Genomic DNA, 21,154 nt, shown 5'->3' with positions numbered 1-21,154 from the left:
TGGAATTCTGTCTTAAGGCAATTAAGGCATCGTGCCTAAGGCAAATTGCTGGAACTTCCCATGCCAAAAATTATTATTTTTTTAAAAAACGATTAACATTTTGAAAAATTTTACTTCGAAAAAATAAGATTTTTTAGAAATTTTAAATTGGGACAAAAAAATTACTTTTTTTTGAAAAAAAATTTTTTTTAAAAAAAAAATTTAAACAATTTTTTTTATAAAAATTTTTTTTTGGAAAAAATGTTATCTTCATTTTGACATATTTTTGGAAGATCTGAACTTTTTTTCAAAGCAATCGTACTGCTTTAACTGCATAGAGACAAAATATAAAGCGCGTAAGCGCCGCGTCGCTGTCTAACGGAAAAACATTGGTGCGGACCTATAGAAATGTAATAAAATTTATACTTATTGTTAAAATCTCTATAATATCTGATAATTTGATGTGCATATGTCTAATGTCTAATGATTATTGTTGACCGCCAAATGTTATTTTTTTAGTTTTTTTTACTAGATCTCCGAAACCGCTAGACCTATCTTCATGAAAATTTGATCAAATCTTCATCCTGTTATTACAATAAATGTTTTTTGAACTATACAAATCGGACGCTTCGTTCTCTTAAAAACTGAGTTACCGTTTTTGGCACTTTTTGCCCCATATTTTCGGAACGGCTAGATCTGCCTTTGACAAAAACTAATCAGCACTTCCTATCAATACGAATCGAATGTTTTTTTGAATTATTCAAATTGCTTCATCCGTGTTCCCGAAATCGTCGACGAAAATTTGTATCCGAACACACACACATGCACGCACACACACACACACATACATCAATTTTCTCCAAGGTATGCCAACATATTCAGAAACCTCTGAAACGTGAAGTATATAAAATTTTCATTTTTTCGATTTTTTTTTTGCGATTACTTACCCTATGGAAAGTTAATTATAAATAATCAATTTATTTTTTATCTCCAGACCATTAACAATCGTCATTTCATTTCGAATCAAATTCCAAAAAAAAAATAGTTTGCCAAATTTACACAAAATTGAAAAGTGCTCCCGCATAGTCACAGTCTAAACGCATTTGCAAATAATTCTGTGCGACATTTTCACCTATACTGTGCTCAGCTTGGCGGCATTTTCACATTTTTCAATAATTTTCACAAAATTGGAAAAGTGCTCTATACACAAACAGTCTAAACGCACATGGGTAAACATTTGTACCAGAGTGGCGCTTAGACTGTGCTTAGCTTGGGTGATTTTTTGAATTTTTAATTCAAAATCACAAAAAAAATTTTTTGAAAAAAAATTAGAAACAAAAAATTTTTTTTTCCAAAATCAATTATTTTGTTGAAAAAAGCAGAAAGTTCTTTGAATCATTTAAATCGGACGCTTAGTTCTCTCAAAAACAGCCATTTTTTTTTAATTTAGCTCTGTATCTCCGAAACCTCTAGGCCTACCTTTGCCAAAAACTAATCAGCACATCTTCCTATCAATAGGAATCGAATGTTTTTTAAAACCATTCAATCGGTTGATCCGTTCTCCTCTCAAAAACTCGCTTTCTATTTTTTGCACTCTTTGCTCCATATCTCCGTAACGGCTGGACCTGCCTTTGCCAAAAACTAATCAGCACATCTCCTATCAATAGGAATCGAATGTTTTTTAAACCATTCAAATCGGTTGATCCGTGCGCCCGAAAACGTGGACGAAAAAACGCGGACATACAAAACACACACACACACACACACACACACACATCCTTTTTTCTGAGGTATGCCAAAATGTTCAGAAACATTCAAAACGTCGAGAAATGTAAAAATTTTTGATTTCGATTTTTGGACGATTACTATAACTTACCCTACGGAAGTTAAAAAAGCAATTAATGTGCTGAGAGATATATAGTATATTCTTGATGCTTAACATGTTTTTCATCCTTTCATGATAGGATAGGATTCTGAGTCTAGTAATAAAAGGCTTAGGTTTTAATGATGTAAATGTCTTCATATATCATCATACTATAAAACTGGCGTTGGTAAAACTTAGTAATAAAGTAATTTTAGTTTTTATGTATGAATCACATAATTTTAATTTGTAGATTTGGATAAAAATTTAAAGGAGAATTTAGCACGTCTTTTCCTTTTCTCTTTTGGATTTCGAGTGTTTAAGCTCTAAAGAGACAAGCCATTGGCATCAATTAAGAAGCCAAAAAAAAGTTAAATAAATGTAGATAGCTTTAATTAGCAGATAATTTGGAATTAAAATTGTTTTTCCCCATTTCAAGTAGATTAATGGCAAATAAAACTTAGAGATACCTTCCTGCTGAAGAAACACACCCTTCCCATTGCCTTTATTTGCTTTTAGAGAATAATGATATCATTTTAAATTTGAATATGCTACATTTACGCAATATTATGTATTAAATTCGAGGAAATTCAAAAAACATCTATAATTGTTGGAAAAGAAAGTAATAAATAATAGAAGGTAATGCAATGATTATCTAGCGCAACTGAACTAACTAGAAACATTGTTTGTGAAATATAATAATGATAACAATAGCGAAAACAAACAAAATAAGTTAATAAAATTCCGAATCCAATAATTAGAAATATTTCTTTTTTTCCAAATAAAACACAAAAACGTAACAGAATATATATTTTTCCCGTTGATTCTATAAATAGTCAATCAGAATATTACCATAAATTGAAGCACGTCTTTCGACCGCAATAAATAAGCCGTCCCGATTTTTTTAAATGTTTTGTATTACACCATCTGGTAAAGGACCCAGAAATAGATTCGCGTTTAGATATTTCAATAAAATCAATTTACCGAAAATATCATGGGCACTTAGGACCTGCCCAAGTGCCATTTTCTCGTTCGGGACTTTTCTTTTGTCACTTGCTTTTATGTGCATTGTTCGGAACAGGGCTGAGATAAAGAAAAATTACATAGAAATAAAATTAATAAATAAAGTTATTTTATACTTTAATAAATAGAGTTATTTGGATATTATACAAAATACAAATAATATTTCAATACAACTTCATTTTATACAATAACTTAACTCTCTATCAGTTATTTTATTTCAAATGCGGTTAAGCAAAAATGATTATGATTTTTTTTTATGATACTTGATTTTGTAATAATTGGAATTATTGAATCACTTAATTATATTTGCATATTTTTCATAGTAACTGAATTTCACATTATATCTAGTATTAGTCAATTCTTTAAGTAACAACTATTTATAAAAAAATATAATCAAAGGCATATAATTTGGCAATAATTATTGCTTATAGAACAATAATATCAATCAAAAATATTATTTTCACACTGTTAAGCATAGATTCTTAAATATTGCTTGCTTTGGAAACTTCAAAATTCATATTGTATAGTTATAACATTATTCATTTAACTCATATTTCAAAGTTATGCATTACCTCTAATGCTTTTCAACGCCTTTGTAATACACTTTGTAAATACGATATTACATTTCTTATTGATTGATTTCCTCTTCATAATTTCACTATTTTTTTCATAGTTTTAAAATATTTAATTGAAATTTTATTTAACAATTTTTTTATTACCTCTATAAAAGCTTACATCTGGGTTTGGTACAAAGGATTAACTAAAGGCGTAAAATAAATTGTTAATAAGTAGTTATTTTAAATCTGTTGATGAAATACCTGATCAAGGTTAATTATAGTGTTATTTTTGTAAAAAATGCACCCATAAAATTTATATTTTGCATTGGTTGAGCTAATATTTTGTAACAACTCTCTAATAAAACTTTGGATTTGTTTGCACCATGGACGTCCCAATTTACCCCGCCTATGGGGTAAAAACTACGTTACAAATTTTTGTAAAACAGCATAATAAACACATTTCTAGAACGATGGAATTAGCTGAGATTTTTACTGAACATTGTCAGATAGTTGTTTATTTGATATGTGTTATTTGTTATAATATTTTGGTTTGGTTTTCACAATGTAATTGTTCAAAATCAAACTGGACTTTTGTGCTCCGCCCTTCTCTATTACTTTTTTTTCAATATTGTTCAATACATTTTATACACACATTTGATTTTAAATAACTTCATCATATAAACTGTATTTAGTGGATTTTCTCATTGTACTTAGTTTAAATGTTAGCCTTAACGTATAAATAAAACGTATACGAATGATGCAAATAAAGAATAAAACTTAGAAAAATCAGTAATATATTTGGCAATAATATTATCAACAGTGTGAGATCATCCCATGGATTTAAGTGCTATCAACTCTTATCAATTAATTATTATCATATCAAAGAAATGAGCAATAAAAATGTGGTCATCATTATGTCGGTGTGCATCAGTTTTTGAAGACAAATAGCATAGTTTATCCGATATAAATCTCAAAATAGGTAAACAATTCGAATAAAATACAAATCCTAACCTTAAAGAAACTGGCATTAACCTTCTGGAAAAGGAAAGAGGGCTATGCATAAATGTAAAACGGGGGTGGAAGGTTAACAAAAATCCAATCTCTTCCGAAGAGATTCTACACCATGAAAATAAATGAGAGAAACGGATGCAAAAGCTTCGAAAACAAACTAAACTAAAAGATATCTTCCTAAGGCTATTAATCAAGTGCGATATTTAAGGATCATAATAGATTTACGCGGATAATGTTTATGATTTGAAAGATATATTGATCATATTTCAGCCCTTTTCAAATGTTTGTTAGCTTAATTTTTCCATCGATAGACAGATTTCTAAAACTTCGATTCACAATTTTAAGTTTGTAACTGACCAATTATATAAAATCCTTATAACTTGAGAGGGAAGTTATAAGAAAAACAATAATTATGTTATAATTGTATTTATGTTTTCACAAGCAAAATACCACAAGGAAAATGTCAAGATCGGTAAACACATTTCATTAAAATTAATTATTAAAAATAATTTCAATCATTTTCAAATTTTCAAAAGTTGAAAATAATATTTAACTTCCCGTAGGGTAAGTTATAGTAATCGCAAAAAACGAAAATGAAAACCTAAATACTTCTAAATATTTTAGAAAAATGGATATATGTGTGTGTGTATTAGATACAATTTTTGTCCACGCTTTCAGGCGCATGGATCAACCGATTTGAATGATTCAAAAAACATTTGATTCCTACTGATGAATAGTTTTTGGCGAAGACAGGTCGAAGCGTTTCAAAGATTCGGAGGCAAAAAGTGTCATTATTGGTAATTCAGTTTTTGAGATAATGGGGTGCCCGATTTGAATGATTCAAAAACACATTTTATTTGTATTGACGAAATGAAAAATTAGTTAATTTATTGGGTAGGCAAGTCTAGCGGTTTCGGAAACAGAGGAAAATGTTAAAAAAAATTAGAGGTCTAAAATGATCATTAGACATATGCTCATTATATTATCAGATATTTTATAGATATTTTAATAATAAGAACAAATTTTGTTTCATTTTTTTAGGTTCCTTGCCAATATTGATTTTTAATTTTTAAAGTACACTTATACGGTTCAAACAAATTTCAAAATCTTTCAGAAATTTATTCAGAATACTCCTAGTAGTTTTTATCTTTTGGAAGATATCTTCTTACAATTTGACTTTGTATAAACTTTATTAGGTTGGTGCATTCTATTTGATTAATTATTATATATTTTTATCAATTATTATAATAATCATAATTATGCCTTGATAGTCTAGATAATTTCAATATCCAACAAATTGACCAAATTTTCTTTATTTTCAGCAATTTGATAGTTTGTGTAAAGCAGAGATGGCATTTTTCATCGCAAGGGCTGTGATAAATGTAAGTGCACTCACTAATATATTAAATATTTATGATATTAAATATAAAATTATTAATCATAATTTACTAATTAAATGTCACCATTTTACTTTAATATTTTCTTTATAATTTAATCTGTTATATTATTCACAATTAATAATACGATTTTAAAACGTATAATCCAATTCTTGGGGAAAATGTATTTGAATAATTGTAAAACAGCTGGTTTCATTAGCGCTCATTGAATATTTTATGGGTTCATGTTTTATTCATAATTGTATTTTCACCATCTTCCTTATTTTTAAATTTTTCTTTGAATGAAGCATTTATTATATTCATCGATTAATATTCTTCTACTAAAGAAAATATTTTCTGCAAAATACCACAGAGATTCGTTGTTTAGTATTTTTTGTGGAAGTATTTGTTATCAATAACTGAGAAAACTTTTATGAGATATGATAATGAGATGTAAAAATAATTTCTGAACTGCCTGCAGGATGTTTTATTATTTATTAAATTATAAAGTTCAATCAGTTAGCATTTTCTGTTTATTTGTCATATAAATGAAAACTTTTTGTATAAAAACTATTTGGAATATTGTTTGATTCATTTATTTCTGAAGAGCTATATGTTTTTATGAGACTTATTTTCCCAAACAAATTTAAAGTAGTTATTTGTATATAGCAGGTATAAGTTTTGATCATAAAGTAATATTGAATGTTTTTATACCATTGCAATTAGTTGAGCTTAGTTAAGTTGATTTTTATGTAAATAAAATTAATATTCAAGAGAGGAGAAGATTAAATACATAGCTATTTATTTTAAAATTATTTAGTTATTTTGTGATGATCCATACAATTTTCTCTTGTAATATTCAAATCATTACATAGAGCGGTGCCAACCACCAGTTGAATGGTTCTTATAAATATTTTTTTCAAAAAATTTCTAATACTTTATAATAAAAACCATTTTTCTAGTATAAATTATTTTAAGAACTCTACTGAAAATTGAGCTCAAAGACTACTTTTGTAAATTTCAATTACAAAAAAATAAATTTTGATTAATGCGATAATTAAATATTATTAAAATGATATAACTAATGCAAGTACCGTTATGTCTTGATTCACATTTAGTATCTTAAACAGTATTGTTAACTCGGGACATAACAAAAATATTACTTCAATATTTTCTTCAATCAAGTAACTCTGAAAAAACTTCCTTAAACTCTGCTGATAATAATTTAAAACCATCTGTTTTTATCATCGCTTATTAAATATTTTATGCACTCATGTTTTATTCATCCTCTCATTACTTTAAATTTCATTCCTGAATGATTATTAAGGGCACTTACAGTATTACAATTTGTAAATACGTCGCTTTTCCTCGCTTTGTAATATATAAATGGAAATTTTCTGAATCTAAATAACCCGATTATTTGCCATTCATTATTTTCTGTAGGCTTCAGTTCTTCAGTTGAAGTTTTTCTTTTACTTTCGACAATTTTCCGGTAGATTTCTTTTATTCTTTTAACAAGAAAATGCGGTGCTGTCTACAAATTGAGTTTCATCATACACTCTGTAATAAAAGAGCGCAATGTAAATATATGTATTTCTTTAGGGAGGCTGGCGTTGTTTAAACTCATTCATGTCAAGTCGGGGGAAATCTTATATATATATATATATATATATATATATATATAATCTTACCTTATTTCTATACAAATATCAACATTGGTCTCAGTGCAATATACTATTTAAGGGCTAATATAATAGAAATAAATGAAAAATTCAACTAATTATTAAATAGTATAATTACCAATAATAATTATTATATTATTGTTAGCATTAATTTAAATTTTATTACTGATTTTTGTCAATAGTTCAATCAAATATATTCAATTGTGTCAATTATTCTATCTATTATCATCACATTATTATGTCATTTTTTTCGTATTGTTGTCATCCAAACCAAGAACTCAGTGGGGAAGACTGGATACGGTCGTGCCACTTTTTTGATCAATAATATTGTTAATTTATCAGTTAACTGGAAGCAAAATAAATTAAATGTTAATTTGAATATTTATCTATGAAATGCTGCTTTAAATACGACGTCTTCGTCATATAATCAAATCATACAAGAAAGGGGCGAGTGTCACAACCGTCCACACCCGAGTGACAGTTATGACAGATATAAAAACGGGGAAACATAGAAGAGAAAGCATTTATTCAATAAATATACAAATTTAATAAATAGTGTAGAAAGGGGCTTAAAGGTCCCTATATCTCAAATACGAGTATAGTTAGGAATTTTTCAAAATTTATATTTAAAAGTAGAGGGAAAGAGATGTATAACGAGTTATAACAGTTCTTACGAGTCGCCATTAGGACATAAACGACAATGTAAGAAATTTCATAACAAAAGTATTTTTTGTTGTTGTTAGTTTTTTGGTTGTGAGCACTGTTGTTCAGTTTACGAAATCTTAATATAATTTTTGAGGTTTTTGTTAATTTTAAGTTAAATCCAACAATTTTTTTCATACGACCTATATAAAGGCTTACACGCGGGTGGGGCTAAAAAAGTTAAAAAAACAATAGATATAAACACCAAAATAATTTATAACAACTTTTATAGTCGTTAACAACAATAATACTTAACACAACACAACATAAACATTTTAACAAAACTTATTGAATAAAATATAACAATATATAACAAAAATAATTTTTTAAACAAAGTTCATAGGAAATCTTTGTAATTTTTTTTGTATTGCATTTTTCTTTTTCTTTCACTTTCTATTTGTATACAATTAAGTTATTAAAATATTTTAATCATGAATTACTTTTGACTCTTTAAAAGCAATGCGGTCTGCAGGTCATGTTAATATAAGGTTGACAGCAATAAAGGAAACTTGCTGGAACAATCTTTCTTCGTCTTTCTCTCTTTGGACCCTATCTCCAAATCAGTGTAATTTAGCTGTTAAGACGACTGTCACTACCGTACCCTGGCACAACCATAGCCAGTCTCCCCTATATATGTAATCCTTGTCTCTAAGAAGGACAATTTTGCGTAGGGCTTAATCTGATTTTATTAATTATATGACATTTTATAATAATAGCCTGAAGTGCTTTTCATAATTACATATTATCTAATATCAGTTAATCATTAATTTTTCAGGCGTTTGCAATTTGGGCCGTAATGCGGTTTTATCACATGCTGAGGTCAGGAATCACGTGGAGAGGACCCGAAGTCATTGAACTTTGATCCACAAAGGACTTGGGTGAGATATATTTCATTATATTGTAATAAATTATAATTAATTTACACCTGAAGTGATACACACTTGTTATAGTTATTTGTCTGCTTGTTTTATGAATTTGCATGGTACAAATATTTGTTGTTTTTATTTGCATGCACGAATTTGAACAAGGGATGAATGGATTTATTTCAACTGCGTAGTTAAAAGATGAATTAAAAATAGGATTTATGTAGTGGTTTTGAATAAAGTATGATTGTATTTTCATGTGTGTGCTAGGCGCTTTATAATCACAGTAGAAAAATTTTGTAGACAAAAGCATTTTTCAACACCGAGCCAATTTGACACAATAAAAATTTGACGACTATAAATATATAAAAGTATATATAATGTTATATATGGTTTTGATGTAGTCAATCAAATGGCCAAAAAAGATAATTATGTTTTTTTATAATAAATTTCAATTGCCTTGAACCAATTTTCTCAAAAAATTACCATTTCATTGTATGAGCCAAATTGGCATATTTTCAGTAAAAATAGGCAATATAATCAACATCCGTAAATCTAGTGTTGAACATTTACATTCTATTTCATGTATTTCGTATTAAACAAACATTTTATTTAAATAGTATAGCTACATGGTTAGATGTTTGACTTATGATTCGGAGTATCATATATCTACAAATCAAAATACTTCTTCTATATATACGAAGTCTGTCTACAAGAGCTGATATTTATATAAGAACATGCAATTTTTACAATAAAGAAAAATTTCCGTATACTACAAATTCTACCTTTTTATCATTTGCCATTTCTCTGAAAAACAAACTAAGTTTGCAATGTACAAAACATGTTTGAAATACAAGAAGAAAACAATAGTTCAATGTAACTTGAAAACGTGTCTTTACTTTTTGAATACTTCTTTCATGTATTGGTATATATAAAATTATATATGTATGTATATATAAATATATATATATATATATATATATGTATGTGTGTATATTAGGGTGGTCCTTAATATAGACATTTTTGAATTTCTTTGCTTCCAAGGGCTCAAATGGTTTAAAATTGTTAAAAAACAATTCTCTGAAAGTTTTAGCTCTTAGCATTGTCTTTTAGATAGAGTCCAATTCAAATGAAGTTTTGTATGGAAATAGCATGAAATTTTTTTCAAAAATTTTGCAGAGCGTCGAATATGCATACGAAGTTTGATTGAATTGCGCACTATCTAAACGTTAATATTAGGAGCTAAAACTTTCATAGAATTATTGTTTATTAATTTGGAACGATTTAAACTCTTGGGAGCAAGAACATTCAAAAATGTCCATATTAAAGACAACTCTAATATTACATGTATATATATATATATATATATATATATATATATATATATATATATATATATATATACAGTGGTGTTGTCGAGCCGGAACGCGCCGGAACGTCGTTCCGGCAAATCAGTTTTGGGAAGGAACGCGTTCTGGCAAGAAAAAATATAAAAAAATCGCTACATACAATCGAAAACGATTTAATAAGTAAATTTTATAAACTATTATTCAACTAATTTTTATTAAATGTTCTATTGTAATAAATATACATATATGTGCACACAATGGGTTTTGTAATAATTTTTGTTTCTTTCCTTTTCGAACGGAACCGGAAAAAACATGAGAACCGGTTTTTGAACCGCTTTATGAACCAGTTTTTAAATTTTAGCGTTCCGACAAAAAATATTAGCACAACACCACTGGTTTTATCAAAGTCGTTTTTAATTTAGTTACAAATTGAGGTGTTTGAACTAAAATATTAATTACAATACAGTAGTGTATTTCAAATTTCACATATGTTACTTTAAGACCGAAAAGTGTCTGATGCCCGATTATTTCGGATATAAGTTGGACTTGTTTCGAACATAGCGGGCGTTAGTCGAATAAAATAAATAATTTAAGACATTCATATAATGGAAATTGATTGTAGCGAAAAAAGCAATTCTATAAATACAAAAGCATAAGAACTGCAAAAAAATGTAATATTTTAATAATTGGATGAATTTTTTGCCATCTAAGGCAAAAATATAAGCCGTTCGATCGCTTGTAAATTTTTACAATCCAACATTTATTGGTAATTTTTTTTAATCATTGTTTTATTGACATTTATTTATTGGTAAATTAGTTGACAATTTATAGCAAAAGAGTTACCCTGATATTTCAATAGACTTATTGTCTAAATTTCGGCCTACAATTTGAGATTTGTATGCATATTCATAGAAACTTTGATCTTTTAAAAAGCTGATGAAGGTGCTGTGGAATTGATGATCACTCAATTATTGATTAACCTGATAGTAGATTAAAAAATTGGACTCCTAGACTAGTAATTCCCAACGTGGGGCACACGCCCCACAGAAAAATCAATTTTTAAATCCAAAGGGGGGAGGCAAATTAAAAAATTACTTTAACCCACTTGCTTTAGGTGATTTGAAAGTAATTTGTAAATACTGTTAAAAATTCGTTAAATATATTATGATCATTGTTTAGTTTAAGTGAGCACAATATGCATGTGCAAATCATATAATTTTTCCATATATATTTCCATAGCTTAGGTAAATAAGCAGGTTAGGTCTAATGCAAACTTTCTCAATATTACGGATTATAGAGAAATTCCAAACTCTGTATGTATTAGTCTGTTTATTTATAAATTGCCATCCCTTCCTGACAGCGGTATAATAATTTTTATATTATATTTTTAAATTTAGAATTTTTAGAATTCAGTAAGTTGCGAGAATAAAAACATATTAAGAAAATCAGCTCGCACAAGTTACTCAAACATTTAATAAAATTTATAGTTCTATGTCTATTGTCACACAGTACACACAGTGGTTTAAAAGTGCAGTAATTAATTTTCCATGAAGTGATAACGGCAAAGGCAGCAGTAAGGTGGAATCGATGCCTTAACCCATATTTTGGATATTTTAGATATTTAATACCGAGATAAAAGTTCTTATAGAAAAAATAATATTTATAAATTAAATCTTATGTTCATTCGCATTACTTATACGCTAACACCTACATCATAGGTTCCTATTCGTGTATTTTTATAGCCTTACGTATGCCTATACGTTGCATTCTATACCACACGCCTTACATCTATACCATACGCTATATTTCATCATATGCTTTCAAATCCCTACATTGTATATCGAATACACCTAACCTATATCTACTATATATCCTATTACCTATAATTTTCCTTACACGCTACATTAACCTTACCGAGAATCGAACCCGGACCCGCCGCGTGGAACGCGACGACGTTAACCACTACGCCACCGTAACGCTACAATCAACCGTCTTTTTTCGCGTGTCGTCGCGCCACCTTAGTATTAATTACCTATTTAATTAGAAAATGACCCGCGGAAACAACAGTGCATCCCATATTATATTATTAATGGGGGTACCCGATAGGGTAGTGGTTAAGGTGCGCGACCGCCACGCGGAAGTCCCGGGTTCAATTCCCGGTATAGACAATAGATAGGTAGAGATAATACATAGGGCGTAAGGTAAAATATAGGTGAATATATAAATTAGACTGTAGTATTTATAAGAAGTAAAAGGTATGTAGGTATATAATGAGTTAATGACGGTATAGGTATCTCACACGGTATGATAGATAATAGATATCTATCTATGATATACAATAATATAATATAGTATGATAGGTAATAAGTTATCTATCATATTAATAGGTTAAGTCTTATAAAGTATTGTAATAAATCTTGAGTACTTTTCTATCATAATAAACACCTGTAGGTATTAATGAATAAAATAATACCAGAATAAATATAATTAATATTATTGAAGAATATAAATTATGTTCATACTTGTACAATTTAATGTATAAACTAGCTGTATATAATAGAGTTAATTATATAAAAAGTCAATATATTAGATTTATGAGTTCTTATCGAAATATATCAAATTTTTTGAACCAGTTTATGAACCCGATTTTAAATTTTAGCGTTCTGGCAAAAAAAATATTAGCACAACACCACTGTATATATATATATATATATATATATATATATATGCATATTCAACATATGTCATAGTTCAGAAGTTTATGTACATAGTTTAGTCTATATTGTTTAAATTGATGTTATTGATCTCTATGATAATAATTTCATTGGCTCACATCTTCTCTGACATATTCCTAGATATATATTGCATTATTGATTTCTGTCATATTATTGATGAAGAGATTTGAGAAATAATTACAAACTTAAGCTTTTCTGATGTTCCGTTAACTTTGTAATAGCAGAAAAGTTTTGCAAGTGCCCAAAATTATTAAACGATTTAACATCATCACTTCCAAATAATAATAATAATAATAAGAATATGTGTAATATATATTTTTATACATTTAATAACATTTATACAAATGCAAATAACTTTGAATAAGAACTGAATATTTTTAAATAAAAGTAGTGTTATTCGGTAAAAATATTTCTATAATAATAAGTTAAAATTTATATTTAACCTTCATTGTTTCAAACATAATTCAATATTATGACAAGTATATCATGTATGATCCAAACTAATATATCAATGACATTCAAGTTCGATTAATGAACATGACAACTTTTACTTGTTGCATTTAGATTCTTCTAAGTAAAAATTCAATTTTAATAGAAAATCTATTCAAACTCTAAGTACTTTGTGTATGGTTTCATTTTGATTCTGATCGTTTAGCCCCACTGTTTAGCCAGAAAGTAAAATCTGTTTTCACAGAAAATGAGTAAAATAATGTTTAAACAATTAGGAGTTTTTTAATTCATACTATCAAAATCTACTTAAATTTCAAGTCAACCCTGTCCCCAAGCCTTTTACATTTGGGAATCGAATGCAAATATGCTTCCGTCATAATACCGTATATATTTCCATTCTGATGAAGAGCAAATCCTTGCAAAATCTTACCCAACTCTTTGGCCCTGAATAATTTTAACCCGTGGCTCAGATACCGTTGTAAAATTTAAATCTGGGTACTTTATGACCCTTTTCACACTCATAGACCTAGGCGAACTATCATTTTCTGAAGAAATAGAGAGTCGTTCTATTCAAAACACACGGCTGAAAATTATACAAAATTTATAAGACCTTATGCAAAGAATTTCTACAGTTTTCAAATGTCTCGAATATATTATTTTAACTTAAAAAAATAAAAATTTTCTCTTTGTAATTTTATATCTGTTCTAATTTTATAGAATTTGATATATTTCGACATTTTTAAAATATATTGCACAGCTTACAAATCGTAGTCATATAATTTAAAACTGGGTTGTGTAAAAGCAATTAGTAATTAAATCAGTTAGCATTAATTTACATCATTTCAGATAAATTTTAATTAAGATTGAATTTGGATTGAAATTTTTTCTCTTGAGCTTAAACTCAAAGTCACTTCAAAAATTTGTTTTAAAGAACAGAATATTTCTTCTGTTTGATTTATTCTAATGATCTGGGTTTTGACTTCTATTCTAACTCGTTTATTTTGTAATGTGATAAATTGAAAGAAAATCATTTAAATTTAAAAAAATACTATAATATTGAAAAAGTATGATATTAGACAATATCTTGCTGATAAGAGTGAACTGTGTATCAAATCAAAACGGATTTATTTTGAATTATGCAATGATATTGCATTATAGTATTCAAATTCAAATTAAATCAAAATTCAATTCGAAACGCATTTTGATAGTTTGTAGCATAATATGGTACAGAAGTATTTATTTACTTGGAAAAGCATTTTTAAACTTATATTTGATATAGAATTTTATTCATAATAATGGCTTTTTGAAAATATCTATAATGGTATTTATGCAAGTGATCAAGCTAATTCATATTTAATAAAATTAAAATAATATCCATGATTTTAAAATATACAAACATACCTTTGCAATATTTACAAAATATACTATAACCAAAAAAAATCGAATGGCGTATAAATATGTAAAATAATTGGAGTACCGGTATTATATTATCGAAGCGTACATACGATAAAAGCTTTCCACAATTCTGTACGAACCTCATAAAATATTACATTTTCATAAATTTTGTTTTCTTTATTGTACAGAACCATGTACATGTATTTGCATTAGGTGTATTGAAATTATTTTGAGCTTTTGTGCTTCATATTTTTTGCGGATGAAAAAGAAATGATTTTTGAAAAAAAGCTACATTAATTGATAAATGGTAAATATAATTAGTAATTTTTCTTCATATTTGTACGCAATGGACTGAAAAAGAAATGATTCTTGAAAAATCTTTACATTAATTAATCAATGGTGAATATAATTAGTAATTATATTGATTTGTAGATAATTAAGTGTAGCATGTACAAACTTTTTTTTAGTTTTTTGTTCATAGCAAACTATACACAGCTACTTCATATATTCAGCTACTTCAAAGGTATATTTTATTTGTCAGCGTAAGAAGTATTGCTATCCTGCGATAGCACCTTCTTACATATTATATAATTTGATGTAGTAAATCATTGCAGATTTTTTTTTTTTGAGTCGCTTGGGTGGTAAAGGCTTGAGCAGATCACACGCTAATTAAATCGGATGACGACTCAGACGAGCTTTGTATCTGGAGTAGTAATGAATAATTTCTTCTATTATAGTGAGAATTTTGAGATCTTGATGTATTAACCAGTTTGGGACATATTTTGGAGCATTCACGATTTCTTTCAAAATTTTGTTCTGGAATCTCTGTAGAATAGTTATGTTTGATTTACTGGCTGCACCCCATAGTTGTAGACCGTAGGACCATATCGGTTTATGTACAAACTGATGTAGATTTGGGGCAATTTAGATTTTTAGAAAGCAAAATTATAATAAATCATCTGTGGACCGCTGCATTTTAAAAGTAGAGGAGATTGGGTACGGCTGTGCCAGAGTATAGTCGCCATAATAGCTAAACTATACTGATTTTGAAACAGGGTTCAAAGGAAAAAACATGAAGTATGTTTGTTCGAACAAGTTTTCTTTATTGCATCAAGTCAATTAATATGATCTGCAGACCGAATTGGGTTTAGAGAGCCAAAATAAGAATTTTTTGTTCGATTTCTTTCAATAATAACTATTACTCGAATACATATAGATCACTTCGTTTGTTATTTTGTTGTAAGTTGAATACAAGTAGATGATTAATTACCAGCAATTAGTTAACACAAGGTTTACCACTTCCTCAAAATTACCAGCAATTAGTTTTGGTTTATGTGACATGTATTCCTTGTTGGAAATTTAAACAGAGAAAGAAAAATCTAACCTTACTAATTGTAAGTTAGAATACGAAAGAGAAAAGAAGTTTTAAAGAAAATTACAAAAGTTTTCTTGTTTACAGAATTATATTTTGTTATCTATTTTTATATTCTATTCATATGCTTTGTTCAAATGATTATGTTGTGTTGTGTGACATATTTTTGGCCATAAAAGTCGTTATAAACTTTTATGATGTTTATAGATATTAATTATACAAAATTTATAAACCTTATACAAGAACTGCAAGTGTTTAAATGTTTCGAGTATATTATTTTCACGTGAAAATAAAAATAATTCTTTTTTTCTTTGTAATTTTACATATGTTCTAATTTGATATAATTTGAAATAGTTTGACGTTTTTAAAAAATATTGCATAGATAACAAATCGTAATCTTATAATTTAAAACTCGGCTGTGTAAAAACAATTAGTTTAGTAATTAAATCAATTTGCATTGAATCAATTTGTGCTGTTTGACATATTTTTGACCATCAAAGTTGTTATAATTCATTTTCGTGTTTATAGCTATTGCTTTTTAACCAATTTTAATGCTTGTCACAACCGTCCCTCGGGTGTGGATGGTTGTGCCACTGGCACTTTTTTGTATAAATTGATTTTATTACTAATACATGGTATTTCCGGACAGTATTTCGGTAATTCCTCGTAGACAAATGTTTAAATTATCATTTAATTTACTTCTTTCCAATGGTGATAAATTAACAAAATTATTGCTAATCAAAAAACGTGGCCTAACCGTACCCAGTCTTCTCTACTAGATGTGTGGGTCGCTTACTTCAAAATAACGTTTAATTGCATCTATAAGTTTTTTTTTTCATTTTATTATTGTGAACAATAAGTACAATTCATTTTATTTCTGTTTTAGACGATTACAGTCCAATTAGAAAATACTCAGACATTTCAAGATGCGAAAGCCCCGAAGAACAAGACTCATTGTTAGTAGCATACGACAGCTCATCTGAACACAGTGATAATCACAATATTTGATGCCTCCAGAAATTAAATTTTTATACAGTAATTCTTAGATTTGGTTGCATCGTTTAGCAAAAATAGAATGGAAACTATTTTTCTTATCATATTGTATTATATGAAAAAATCAGCTCTACTTTATTATTTCAACATTACTTATGCTGAAGGTAGAGATTCTGAATTATTTTCTTTCAGATAAAATTATGGCTAATTGTATGTATCATGATGTATTTTATTAAAATGAAATTATTTATTGTTACTTCGAATAATATATATATATAGGGTAGAGCGGGGTTTAAAGGTTTAAAGGTTTAAAGGTCCGCGGGTAAAAAGGTCCACTACCAATATTTAAAAAACACAATAAAGTTATGTATTTTTTAATAACAATATTCGATAGTAGGTAGGTCGATCAGGAAATAAACTACAACATTTGGAAATTTATAACAAAAGTTTTCTTTCGTTGTTAGATTTTTCAGTTCAGTTCAAGAGACCTCAATATAATTTTTAAGTATACGACAATTAATTTTTCAATAAGATCTGTTGTTAATTTTAAGATTGATTTAACCGTTTTTTATATAAAACATAGAAGGACCATCAACTAAATCTTTACCCTGGCATAGGTGTAACAGCAACAAAAAATACCAAATAAAGAAGTAAATTAAGTAAAATAAAGCAATTCTGCAACAAATGTATTAAATAAAAAGTTATTCCAACTCTGCTGATGAATATTTCTGATAAAATACCAGATCAAGATTACCTCTGTAAAAAATGCACCAATGAAATTTATATTTTGCATTGTTGAATAATGTAGCTAAAATTTTGCAAAATTTCTTAATAAAAATTCACATAAGACTTTAGACCTGTTTGCCCACTGGCATTCTCAAATTATTCCGCTAATGGGGTCAAAAGGACCAGATTACAATTTTTAAAAATATCAAAAATAACGTATGTCTACAATGATGAAGTAGCTGGGAGTTTTACTAAACATAGTCAGATAATTGCTCGTTTGATATATTATATTTGTTGTGACATAATTGGTTTGGTTTCCACAATATAATTGCTCAAAGTCAAATTGGATTTTTGTGCCCCGCTCTACCCTATACATATATTTTGAAAATTAAATATTGTCTATAAAATTTTAATTAGTTGTTATTGTAATGACGTGTCCATTTTAATACTTTGCGCTATGGCAATTTATGATAATTATAATTTAAATTTTATATATTTAACAATTTAATAGCCACCATATAATTTGAATTTGAAATGCAAATTTTTAATAATCATAATTGCTTTATAACTGCTGATGACATTATATAATTAGTACTTCAATAGTAGCCTATAATAAATATATGTTATTATTGAAATTTGTTTCAAATTGTTTCAATAAATCACTAAAATTATTTTTTATGAAGAGCTAAATAATTTATTTTTATTATATTTATAACATTGTGTAATAATCCGATGCAACCAATTTTTTGGGGGTATTTGATAAGTTTTTTTCAAATTTTATTTAAATGTAAATAAAATAAATAATAAGTGTGACAAAATTTTATATATAAAATACATCGTTACAAAGCATTGTTGTTACGAATAAAATTTTTGTTTAATTTAAATGAATTGAATAAAAATTTGATTCAAATCTAACACTAATTCAAATCTAAACTAAATATTCTGTTCAACTAAATATCTTAAAAAATGATATTCAATTACTTTTGATTTCAGACAGATTATTTTTGCTGTAATCATAAACTCATTATTCATTAATTTAAAATTTTAATATTATTGGAACTTCCAATAACTTATATTTATTTTCATGTTACAAGTGTTTTCTCTGTATATTGGAAAAACTTCCTGAACGTTTGACCTGGAAAACTTTTTTCATGTGTATTGAAAGTTAAGAATTTTGTGATATTGCTGTATTGACTTTATAATTCTTGTATAAAAGTTTCATACTGTTGCCAAATGATGATACTTAAGCACACACACACATATGTATATATACATATATATATATATATATATATATATATATATATATATAATACTATGTTCTCGTCACATATATTCTACATAAGTAATTTATTATTTATAATGTGCCATTGACGTTACCATAATCTTATTTATAATATAAGTTTATGGTTATTATCTTACCATAAATAATATAAGAAGCACTAAGATAATGTGTAAAGTAAATCTTCTACTTATTATAGTACAAAAAATATTTTGTATAAAATGTAAAATGTATGGCAAATAACTTAACGAAGTTGCAGTATAATATTGATAATATTGTTTTGTATTCTAATGTATAAATATTTTATTAATTTCAATTAGTCTCGCAATATTGAAAAAGGAGAGAGTATAGTTCCTTCCTAATAATATTTTGCAATTGACTACCACATTAAAAAAATCCTGAATGAACCTCGTATTATTCAAATAATTTATTATAAAAATATTAATGCATTATTGATTTTGTAAATACATTCAATGTCAGCAATATATAATTATTAACATGTTATATAAAGTATATATAGAAATTATGTAAATATAATAATTGTAAATAATGTACTTTTGTCTATTGTGTAAGTTACAGAAATATATATCTTCCAAATAATTATTTTTTATTTTATAAGAATTTTTTATTTCAGTTCAAATTTGAATACATTAAAGCATCATTACTTATAAACTATGTACATATATCATATTAATAATAATACATTAAATTAAATTATATTTGTACATTCTATACACATTACACATATATACATTCAAAAATTTAAAATAAACTATATTTTAGTCTTGGTAAAAAAATATCAACAAAAATACCAACTCTATAATATTCCAAATAATAACTTGGATTAAACAAGTGCAAATATGGGTTTAAAATTAATTTAATGTGCGAGACGATTTCTTCAACTTGATAATATATGAAACACACAAAATATGTATTATAATAAATTGTAATTTACTAATAAATATTTATTATTTATTACATACTTCGAAAAATGGTTGAAGCTGTAATCAATAAGCAAACTTATATTATAGCTCCAAATAATTGTTAATTAATTATATCACATTTAATTTACATTTTATATAATACTGTAAATAACTAATATAATAGTATAACAATAAAAATCTTAGTTAATAATTTGAACAAATCAGATTTTGATAAAAATAATCAATATGGTAGTTGTGTTTCTGCATGGAAACCATTGTTTTTTTTTCAAATATTTTTAAGTCTTTTTTGTTTCGTAGAAAAATAATTTAATACGTCTGTCATTTATGTCAGCCCACGTTTTGTAAATTTTCATAATCTTATATATAAAAATGGAGCTCGCTATTATGTTAGATTCGCTAAAACTCGAAAACAGCTGAACCGATTTGGCTACTTTTTGTGTGGGAATATTCGTGCTAATTCAAAAATTGTGGGAAAGGTGAGAAATTATTGCAAAACCGTGTGAAAGCTTAACATTTTTGATTTAAGTTTTTTTGTAGAAGCCTAATTTAAAATGGAACGATGTAATGGAGGGAGTCAAATGTCAAATAATTTGGACAGATTATGTTCAACTAAATTTAATAGGATGTTTTAGAGGAATATTATTAAATTGCTGCAACTAGTTCCTTTTATACACAAAAACATTATTAAACAGATCGCAAGTGTTACTAAGAACTCAAAATATCAACTTTTTTAATGTTAATATGAAAATACACTTTTTGGATTTGTGGCACAGATTTAGCAAATCATATTTATTTCAAAGTCTGTACTCTAAAAGAACTTATTGGAAATTGTAATGACTATATAAGTCATTATG

At 27.1% G+C, this 21,154-nt stretch overlaps 1 protein-coding gene across 1 annotated transcript in view; it reads left to right on the top strand.

Annotated features, from left to right (window-relative positions):
- LOC113373080 overlaps positions 1-17,374 on the top strand; it is a 313,142-nt gene extending 295,768 nt beyond the window's left edge. The window contains exons 7-8 of the mRNA XM_026613404.1: positions 8,967-9,069; positions 17,242-17,374. Of these exons, the coding sequence (XP_026469189.1) occupies positions 8,967-9,053 (87 nt within the window). The 3' untranslated portion in view covers positions 9,054-9,069; positions 17,242-17,374. The remainder of the gene's footprint in view (positions 1-8,966; positions 9,070-17,241) is intronic.
- The last annotated feature ends 3,780 nt before the right edge of the window (positions 17,375-21,154 follow it).

Source organism: Ctenocephalides felis, unplaced genomic scaffold (genome assembly GCF_003426905.1).
Source record: "Ctenocephalides felis isolate EL2017-DRISC unplaced genomic scaffold, ASM342690v1 CF-g0.4_SCAFFOLD_01604, whole genome shotgun sequence".
In the NCBI taxonomy this organism is placed as follows: domain Eukaryota; kingdom Metazoa; phylum Arthropoda; class Insecta; order Siphonaptera; family Pulicidae; genus Ctenocephalides; species Ctenocephalides felis.
The sequence above is the reverse complement of the archived record's forward strand: the minus strand, read 5'-3'. Positions and strand labels throughout refer to the sequence as shown.